Here is a 9,500-nt window from a genome sequence, read left to right as displayed (position 1 = left end):
ATTTCACAGGGGCATGCATAATTATCAGGAGATATAATTTTCACTCCTTTTGATTCTATAGTTTAGAAATTAGAATAAGCACAAGACCGAAGATTTATTGAAATATTTTGACAAATTTATGTTTTAAAAAGATCGAAATAATTTAAATAATTTTAACATTCGATCTCAGCGTCATCTATACAAAAACAACGCAAACTATTCGACAGTTTACCGACTCTCCTATGATAAGTCGATAAATAGCTTCCGCTGCTTGTCGATACGCGGCGCTAGTGTTCCCCTGGAAAATCGATCGGTAACTTGTCGAGTAGTTTGAGCCATTTCTGTATAGATGGCGAGAGGATCGAATTTAAAAAACTGTTATCATTTAGGGGTGTTAGGGACCCCGAGGCACTGATGACACCCTATCATCTTGGGGTATTATGTACCCCGAAGCACCGGTAACGCTCTTTGCATGCCAACATTATATGCCACCCTCTGTGGCCGGGGGGTTTAGAATACGGCCACGGTAACCCCTGCCTGTCGTAAGAGGCGACTAAAAGGGGGACGTAGAGGAGTGAGTGAAAGAGTGTGAGACTAAAAATTATGGATAAGGATGAATGGAATTAAAAGTTCGAAAACAACGTAGGAAATTAATGTCTCTAGAGATGAAATGAAATCAAATACCGAGATTATGGCATCCGGGGTATCAGGGACCCCTATGCATCGGTAGTGCTCTCTGTATACCGACTTGATACTATCTTGGGGTATCAGGGACCCCGAAGCACCAGTAATTCTCTCCATGTCTACTCACTGCTGTGATAATCAGTCTGTCATCAGTTTAATGGTCAAATGAATAGGTTATGACAGTCATAACAAAAGCATGTCTTTAAGAAGGGTGCTTTTTAATCTTACAAAAACAAATAGCGTTTTTTCTTTAAGGTTTAAAAACCAAAAATTGTATTATTATTATGTAGACAAAAGTAATTTTCCTTTGATAATTTTAACGAATGCTTTGCAATATTCAAGTGAAAGTCCATCAAAGTGTTGGAACTGCAATTTTATATCCAAGTCTGAATTGTTTTGTTCCAAATGCAAAGTTTTACAAGAACCACCCGAAAATTTGACTTATTTTGATATAATGGGCATTCCAAAAAGTTATGATGTAACAGTTTCAGAAGTTCAGAAAAAATACAAGGAACTTCAAAAATTATTACATCCTGATAAATTTAGTAGAAAATCTGAGGTAGGCATTATAAATTATAAGATCACCAGTCAGTTTATAAATGTATTTATTTTGATTTTCACAGAAAGAGAAAGAACTTTCTGATCATTTTTCATCATTGGTAAATAAAGCTTATAGCACATTGTCTCATCCATTAAAAAGAGGATTATATATGTTAAAGTTAAACAATGTAATGATATCAGAAGAAACAGATAATGTGAATGCAGTATTTTTAATGGAAATTATGGAGAAAAATGAGGAAATAGATGAGGCAGAAAATAATGAGGAAAAAATAAAGAAGTTAGTGGAAGAGAACGAAAGGATACTAAGTAATTTAACAAAGTAATGTTCTTTTCATTATATGAATTTGCAGTGGTCTCTAGTTGTTCATCAATTATTACAGATATTTTCCTTGTTATGTAGGAATGTGGGAGATGCATTTCGCAAAGAAGATATTAAAAAAGCAGAAACTCTTCTTATACAAATGAAATATTATGATACCATAAATAATAGATTGAAAAAGCTAAAACATGATTTAGGTATAATAGAATAACTTCTAATAATATATAAAATATTTGTAATATTAGTATATGTAAATAATTATGTATAAATGTACATTTTAATGTAAAAAGTATATTATAATATTTATTATCTATAAACTTATTCGATTAAATTACTTACTAATTTTAAACCTCTTATAAATTAACATCTTAATTATATATTTTATGAATAATATCACTGCATTGCTAATCCAATAAGTTTTTCGTTTAAATAACAGGCAGTTATAAAAAACAAAATTTAAGTAGTTAAATTATTCTTGCTGATTATCTATTTTCCACTGTTCAATCCATTGGCATATTCTATTTACATTTTCTGTAATTTGACTTAAATTGTTACTTCTCAATTCATGGACTATCTCTTCTCTATAAGCTGATTTAGCCTCTTCAAGAATAGTTTGAAATATTTCACAGTCTATGTTATCTTCTAGTTTCTTCCCTGTGTAACCTCTGTCTCTTAAACGATCATATAAAATTGTATTGTCAGTTCTCAATACAAATACAATATCAAACCATCTTTCTGGAAAGAAATCAGCTCCATGATAATCAACAATTTTTCCACCTTCACTCATTAGAGTTTCCATTTGATCTAGTAACTGCAATTAGAAATTATATTATTCATTCTTTAATGAAAATTTAAATAACATGATTTCGAACGTAATTACCTTATCTTCATCTAAAATAGGACACTGATATATTTCATCATATTCTTCTAAACATTCTTTTTCAATAGCAAATTTGCTAACATCAATCCAGGTTAATTTTGTTTTTTCGGCTAAAATACGAGACATTAAACTTTTCCCTACTCCAGGTGTACCTAAAATCGAAGATTTTATCATTTTTTTATTGATATTATTCGTAAATACTTAAACTGGAAATTATTATTGTCAATTTATTAAAATGTATTACTTTTTATTCATAATTACCTGTTATTAAAATGTTTGGAGAACTTCTATTCATGTTGATCATCTTCGAGTAATTTAATCCGTTCCTTTTGCGTTCAGTATTATTACAATTAATTACATGTCACAAACATTGCTATAAAATAACAATTTTTTAGAAACTGATGTACACGCGTTTTTACAGTTCATGAGTTGTCATGAGTGAGGGCGTTGTGAATCATTTTCAATACAATATTGGAACGAGAAGTAAGCAATAAGTTAACTTTTGATAAATTTCAAAATATTGAGAAAGATTTCTTACAAACTTGCGATCAACATTTCTTAATGTTTCATAACATCTCAATTATGTTTAATACTAACAATTAGAAGTTAAAGTTTCTTTGAAGAAAATTGTTTCTAAGAATTAAAACTACGTGACTTGGAATTTATTAATTCTGAATTTATAAAGAAGTTGATCAAGTTTTAAAATACACACCGGGTAAATATCTGGGCCACTTCAAAGTATTTAATGTTGCTTAATGTTACAGAAATTTTTGGTTTATCGATATCTTAAAGCTACTTTATAATAAATTATTGTTGTTTTCTTTTACCTATGAAGATACAAATAAAAATAACTACTGTTGAGGATCTATATTTTTCTACATACTTCATGGACATTGATGCAACGTAACACGTGTTGGGTCGAGTACGTTTATTTAAAGAGAGAGAAGACGTAGTAGTTTCACCAGAAACACGGAATTTTCGTCACTGATCCGTAAGGTCAATTTAATATTAGTATTAAATTTTTAAGTATATCGAACAAAAGTATAGTTGCAATGGCAGTGGAACATCACGATAAATAAATAATCAGCAAGATCGCGAGTTGTGGTATTTCAGGAACAATCGCTCACGGCACGACCTGGTACGACAAGAATGAGCTGGCATAATTCGTTGTGCTCATTATTTGAAAGTAATAGTTTCTTGAAATTTCATGTATTTTATAATAATGCCATTTGTTTTGTTTCTGACTATGAGTCACCCTAATCGTGATTTAAATCTTCTATGTTGTTTCTTTAAACGATTCTCCTAACCTGCGTTTATTATGGTTTATAACCTAATTAATATCCATAACATATTGTTATGTAGTTCCACTGTGAAATGAAATCAATCATTTTGTGCATGTGTATATATATTAATAATGGTATGCAACAAGTCATGTATATATGATATATTCAAAATATGTTTATTTGGATATCTTCTCAAATTTAAGCATTAAAGAAACAAATAAACATGGTTCTTATAGATACAAAGAGGCAAATAGTTATGCATTCTAAGTACAAATAGTTAATTTAGGATTGTGTTGTTAATAATTTTGTAAAGATGTTTTAATAATTATAAACTTCTAAAATATATAAAATTCAATGATTTATGAATAACAAAGTTTTTCATATGATTTCAGGTAAATTAACAGGGATAATTAGAAGAAATTGTGTATACCAAAGAAAAAGCAAGATAGTATAAAGGAAGTTATTTTCTAAAAACACAAACAAACAAAAAACAAACATCATAGATCATAAAAAATTCAAGTATTGCTGCGGTGCAGAAGGGCTCTATGTGCTCCACATCGGCTTTAGCGAATGGTATTTTAGTTTTCAAGAATATTGTAACACGGCGTCACAGAAGGATTTCATTTGCAAATTATAAACTTGGTATACGACAGAGACAACATGCGCAACGAGATCACTGCAGCAGTACTATTCTTAGTACAGCTGATAGAAAAAAACGAAAAATTTAGTCCTGATCAATTGGAGTGCTTCAAACGACGTTTAGTAGAATTATTAACTGAACGTTTTAAAAATCATTGGTTTCCTGACAAGCCATTCAAAGGTCAAGGTTATCGTTGTATTCGTGTAAATGGTCATAATCGGAGGGATGCAACTTTGGAGAGTGCTGCCAATGCTGCTGGAGTCAAATATGAAGACCTATCGTTACCTGTAGAATTAACACTTTGGGTTGATCCTAATGAAGTATGTTGCCGTTTCGGAGAAAGCAAGGGATCTTATTGCACATTGGCATCATTTGATGATAAAGAAAATACTGTACCAATTTTTCAAGGAAGCAATGAAGAAAAAGAAAATAAACAATCTGAGGGGCCGACTAAGATACAGGTAAAATATTCATTTATATCTAATTCCCTGCTTCTTGGTATCAGTAGACAGTATAACAAGACAAATATATTAAATTTTTCAATTTTCTTACAGAAATCCCCTTTGACTGCTAACGCAGAACAGCACCAAAAATCAAAACCACTAAGCTCTGCTAATCAAAATCAACAGCATAGTAATACCGGTACAGGTAGGAAACGCAATTTGAACAGTCCAAGGCTACATCTAAATAGAAATCGTTCCTGGTTCGGTCACTCCTTCAGTATGGGTTATGGTCCACATCCAATAAGTCAGCCATGGTATAATATTATGCCCCCTCATTTTTTGGGTGGTCCATCTCCACCTCCATTTATGGGTCACAGAGGAAATAAGTGGATTCACCCTCCCTCTTACCCTACAGGACCTGCCCGTTTCCATCACTGGTCTCCCAAAGCTGCTCTTAAAGTGTAAACAGTCCCTTCTTATGAAAGTAGTTAAAAAACCTGTTCCTTTCTATGAAACGAAAATTATATAATTGTTTTGCTAATAAGAGATTTTATATTTCAATCTAAATGTACATGACATTTATACTAATGCTGAAAAATGCTATTATTATTATCATTCTTCTTATTATTATTATTTACGTTACATTTTTAACAAAGTTGAAAATGATCTTTATAACAGGAACAGGTTTATTAACGTTTCAGTGACGAAAATTATTCATTCTGTAATTACAAATGACCTTGTTCGAATTACGACTAAGGCTTACGATTTTTTATGACGAAGAACTGTTGCATTATTACATGTTATATATAAATAATTAATTGGATGATAGATGTTTAATTCCGGATGCAAGGTTGCTTGTAAAAATATTAGATTAGTGAGAATTTAATTAGAATGAATTAAGTCATTGATGTGTAAGGCATACAAAATGAATGTCATATCACTTGTGGTGACACTTTCTTTAATTAATCCTCAAAAACGGATTTAGTAAAAGATAGATCATAGATATTTCAAGAGGGAGCAGTATTGATTTTTAAGCGGGTTTGAAAAATTGGATACAATTCCTCATTAAATTGTATGTAACGAATTTTAATGCCTAATATAGGCGATCTCAGTTGATTAATAAATATTGCATATATCAAATTCTGTCAAGTAACAGAGGGAAAAGGTTTTAAAGAACTTTTTCTTTGATTTGTATATATATATAGGACATTTATGCTGACTTGAGCTTCAAGGTTTGCTTTATCCTTCAATATTGTTTTAGCGCAAAGAATAAAAATTAATAATTTAGGTATATAATCTATCAACTTGTCGAGGTACATGCCCTAGAACAATATTGATAAACCATGTGAACTTTGAAATTTTAGTAACACTGATTTGAGGACAATGTTTGACAACTTATTTGTATGTATATTATATTACGTTAACGAATAGAGAAATGATATATCAATTTCGCATGCTTGTGGTGTAAAAAGAAAATTTACGCTATATTTGCTTCAGAAAGCATACCACACTTTTTATGTAAACATACTGCCTCCGAGATTCTATTAATAATCGGTTATACTAGAAGATTATTAACAAATGCATGAATTTCAAGATTAACGTGTAGTTACAAATTTTTATTTTAACTATGCTCAAAGAGAAGATAAATTGAGCTTATGGTTTTAAGTAAAACTAATAAATCTTAGCATTTAAGAATATACATTATCGATGTTAGTAGATCTATAGCTTATTACAGTTGAAACTTTAATTCTATCATGCTAAAGCTAATGTCATGTACATTGAATCTTGTATATTGTAGACAATTTATCAAACCATAGTAACTTATATCTACTTAATCAACTACTTTTTGCTTTGTTAACATGATAAATAAATGTCTTGTTTTTATTTGAAAATTTTCTATGTCTGAAGGAGTCAAAAACCAAGTACATAATATGAATTTACTTTATATACAGTATTCCGAGTGTTACAATAGTTAATTCTTTAAGTAATTTCATATCTTATTTCTCAACTTTTTATTATGTTCAAACTGATTTGTACAAATATATGTGATAACATTTAACAAGTTTTGTTTATATTTAATTATTTTACATTGTTTGGTTTTTGAACGTATCACACATACAAGGAGCATTTTAATATCATTAATGCATAAAATGTGCAATTTTTTTTCCATTTATATTGTAACATAGTGTTATTCATAAAAGTAATTTTCACGTTGTACGAATTTGCAGCTTTAATGTGAAAATTACTTTTAAGAATTATGTTTGTACAAGTATATTGTTAATTCATTGGTGCAGAAAAATCATTTAACAGAAAATATTGATAATAATATACAGCATATTTTATTGGTACATAATTAATTTATATAATTGATCTATTTTAAGAACTTTTCGTTAATATTTTAGAGCACTTAAATTGATAGTAACATGAAAAATTTAAATTGAATAGTATAGGTGTTACCATCTGTTACATATTGTATGAATCTAGTTAATTCTGATAAATAATTGGAATATTGTTATCGCTATTCTTAGTGTTCTTAGATGAATTTCTAAATATATAATCAGATTTAACGTAAATATTACGAACCGACTGTATTAGACAAATTTTTAATCAAACATGTAGTATAACAATTTGCAACTTTCATGTTTTACACGTATCATTGTTTAATATATGCATGAAATTTGCTCTACTGTAGGTGATTTTTGTGTTCAATTTGTTAATACTTATTCAGAAAGAGTCATTTTGTTGTTATGAGAGATGTGGAAATTCTATATGAATATAGATATTATTATAATGTATATGTAGAAATTAAGCAATGTTGCATTCGGACATATTCTTTTATTAATATATATGATGCTCAACATTTGAAATGTTCCAAACTTTTTAATTGTGTTCATGTATAAAAGAAAAGTATAAAAACCTTATGTATAAAAGAACCTTATGCTCCATACAATAATGAAAATATTCAGAAACAATTTTTTTATAAGAAATCTATATTCAAATAAACATGTGATAAAATACGTAGTATTAATGTATATTCGCATTCGTGACGGAAAGAAAATATCACACATTTTGGGCAAAAAAAATATAATCTCTTTTATATAAACAAAATTTTTTTATATTCATAACTTCTTAAATATTTAGTAGATAGATATTAAAATTTACAAGTGAATATAGTGCTTTGGCATTGAAAAAAAAGAGAAATTGAGATTCTTTCAGTCGCTTTTAAATATAATAGAGGCTTTAATCAGCATTTAAAGAAACAAATAAGGATTTTGATTTAAAATTTAAAAAAATCCATTTCTTTTGTACAGCCAATGAATATAAGAATTTTTAATACTTCATTATTGTACATTCTCTTATCGAGTAAGACTGTACTTTACAATCGAGTAAAAACGATGTATTGAAAGCAAACAGATTTGATATTAACATTAATGTTTGGATCATTTCGATTGTAGGGTAAGGCACTATATAAACATACATATATTCTACCACTGCTGTGTCATATGTTATAAGAATACTTCTTGTATAACTATGCAATGATAACTGTAATCCTGTTCTATAACTATATTGATCTTCGCATTTTTTCATAACTTTAAATATATATTTGTTCAATACTTTATTTCGTGTTATCCAATAAAAACTATATTACACATTCGTGCAAAATACTTACATATTATTAATTGTACGACCTCTTTACTTTTAGCACTATAATCAAAATTTATGAAGTTACTAATAAACTAATTACGAATCAAATTTTAAGGCAGCATAGGATGATTTATATCTGTACTAAAAATAAAAAATAGAAATTACAATAAAATTATATTATTGATGGCAAATTAATATTTATCATTTTTATTTTTAATTCGTCACATTTAATAAGTATAATTGTTATCAGTGTGTAGATAAACCATGTAACTTAAACGTGAATATGAAAAAAATTTATAGTATGTTGAGTGAATTAATATAATTTTTATCTTTACAAGAAGTATTGCTTTCAGAGAAACAAAATTTAACTGGGTGGCAAATCTCTTGTAATTTATCACTGTTAATTGGTAATATTGTATTCAATTTAGTTTTAAACCATTCAGTGCATTTCTTTGTAAACAAAATAAGATTTTGTAAAATTTATTGTTTTTCTTTTTCAAGTATTAAATACATTGTAAACTGTTATTATTATTGTTGTATTAACATCATTAACAATTTTATGATTACAAACATTATGTATGGGGTATAATAAACACTTAATAAATATTTCTGCAAATTAATGTCATTCAGTTTCTTTCACCTATTTTTCTCCAGCAATTTGTTCATATAAATTTAAATTGTCATACAAACAAGAATAGATGTGCAATTAAAGTTCTTTTCCGCCTGTTTTTGATTTAAAACTTCGCTAAGTATTGACATCCAATAAGAAATGCGATCTTCATTCAATGGGATTCTATTGGTCGGAGTCCAAGCTCTATTACGTATGTATGTGCACACATACATGGTACACATATTTATACTTACATACGCCCTGCAGCACGCTCCACGGCTCTCTAGGAAAAATGGCGATGAAAGCCATCGGAAAGAAAGGTGTCTCCACTGGTCACTACCGCAGCTGGCTGCGACACACTCATCAATTGTTCCATTTATTTTTTTTTTTTTATTTTTTTTTTTTTTTGACGAGGAGGGGGAAAATGCTTTATGCACACCGGGCGGGTAGTGCAAG

At 29.0% G+C, this 9,500-nt stretch overlaps 3 protein-coding genes across 9 annotated transcripts; 2 read left to right on the top strand and 1 right to left on the bottom strand.

The window, feature by feature from the left end:
- The first annotated feature begins 683 nt into the window (after positions 1-683).
- On the top strand, positions 684-1,803 carry LOC114875048 (iron-sulfur cluster co-chaperone protein HscB). 2 transcript variants are annotated; one of them, XM_029184923.2, is made up of 3 exons: positions 684-1,222; positions 1,287-1,530; positions 1,605-1,696. In XM_029184923.2, the coding sequence occupies exons 1-3, from the start codon at positions 860-862 to the stop codon at positions 1,622-1,624; spliced, it is 627 nt and encodes a 208-aa protein (XP_029040756.2). In that variant the 5' UTR covers positions 684-859; the 3' UTR covers positions 1,625-1,696. The 2 variants fall into 2 exon arrangements, with proteins under 2 accessions (XP_029040756.2, XP_029040755.2); XM_029184922.2 differs by having other exon boundaries at positions 686-1,222; positions 1,287-1,543; positions 1,625-1,803.
- Positions 1,804-1,998: 195 nt separating this feature from the next.
- On the bottom strand, positions 1,999-3,396 carry LOC114875049 (adenylate kinase isoenzyme 6). 2 transcript variants are annotated; one of them, XM_046288364.1, is made up of 4 exons: positions 3,307-3,396; positions 2,685-2,796; positions 2,424-2,575; positions 1,999-2,354 (listed from the first exon to the last, which is right to left on the bottom strand). In XM_046288364.1, the coding sequence occupies exons 2-4, from the start codon at positions 2,725-2,727 to the stop codon at positions 2,013-2,015; spliced, it is 537 nt and encodes a 178-aa protein (XP_046144320.1). In that variant the 5' UTR covers positions 2,728-2,796; positions 3,307-3,396; the 3' UTR covers positions 1,999-2,012. The 2 variants fall into 2 exon arrangements, with proteins under 2 accessions (XP_046144320.1, XP_029040757.1); XM_029184924.2 differs by lacking the exon at positions 3,307-3,396 and adding an exon at positions 3,136-3,250.
- On the top strand, positions 3,326-9,054 carry LOC114875047 (maternal B9.10 protein-like). 5 transcript variants are annotated; one of them, XM_029184921.2, is made up of 4 exons: positions 3,524-3,609; positions 4,099-4,279; positions 4,360-4,807; positions 4,901-9,054. In XM_029184921.2, exons 3-4 carry the CDS (start codon positions 4,367-4,369, stop codon positions 5,252-5,254), a joined length of 795 nt encoding a protein of 264 aa, XP_029040754.1. In that variant the 5' UTR covers positions 3,524-3,609; positions 4,099-4,279; positions 4,360-4,366; the 3' UTR covers positions 5,255-9,054. The 5 variants fall into 5 exon arrangements, with proteins under 5 accessions (XP_029040750.1, XP_029040752.1, XP_029040751.1 ...); XM_029184917.2 differs by lacking the exon at positions 3,524-3,609 and adding an exon at positions 3,326-3,414 and having other exon boundaries at positions 4,099-4,807; XM_029184919.2 differs by lacking the exon at positions 3,524-3,609 and adding an exon at positions 3,336-3,419 and having other exon boundaries at positions 4,099-4,807.
- Positions 9,055-9,500: the final 446 nt, after the last annotated feature.

This window comes from Osmia bicornis, chromosome 13 (assembly GCF_907164935.1).
Source record: "Osmia bicornis bicornis chromosome 13, iOsmBic2.1, whole genome shotgun sequence".
Classification (NCBI taxonomy): domain Eukaryota; kingdom Metazoa; phylum Arthropoda; class Insecta; order Hymenoptera; family Megachilidae; genus Osmia; species Osmia bicornis.
Note: the sequence above shows the minus strand (reverse complement) of the source record. Positions and strands in the feature narration are given on the sequence as shown.

What these genes read in the sequence shown, in the direction of transcription:
- LOC114875048 (XM_029184922.2), top strand. Translation starts at nt 860, where the DNA reads ATGTCTTTAAGAAGGGTGCTTTTTAATCTTACAAAAACAAATAGCGTT. An exon ending in AATTTAGTAGAAAATCTGAG is followed by an intron (nt 1,223 to 1,286) that starts GTAGGCATTATA and finishes TGATTTTCACAG; the next exon opens with AAAGAGAAAGAACTTTCTGA. An exon ending in ATACTAAGTAATTTAACAAA is followed by an intron (nt 1,544 to 1,624) that starts GTAATGTTCTTT and finishes CTTGTTATGTAG; the next exon opens with GAATGTGGGAGATGCATTTC.
- LOC114875049 (XM_046288364.1), bottom strand. Translation starts at nt 2,727, where the DNA reads ATGATCAACATGAATAGAAGTTCTCCAAACATTTTAATAACAG. An exon ending in TCCAAACATTTTAATAACAG is followed by an intron (nt 2,576 to 2,684) that starts GTAATTATGAAT and finishes CTTCGATTTTAG; the next exon opens with GTACACCTGGAGTAGGGAAA. An exon ending in CTATTTTAGATGAAGATAAG is followed by an intron (nt 2,355 to 2,423) that starts GTAATTACGTTC and finishes TTCTAATTGCAG; the next exon opens with TTACTAGATCAAATGGAAAC.
- LOC114875047 (XM_029184917.2), top strand. Translation starts at nt 4,367, where the DNA reads ATGCGCAACGAGATCACTGCAGCAGTACTATTCTTAGTACAGCTGATA. An exon ending in AGGGGCCGACTAAGATACAG is followed by an intron (nt 4,808 to 4,900) that starts GTAAAATATTCA and finishes ATTTTCTTACAG; the next exon opens with AAATCCCCTTTGACTGCTAA.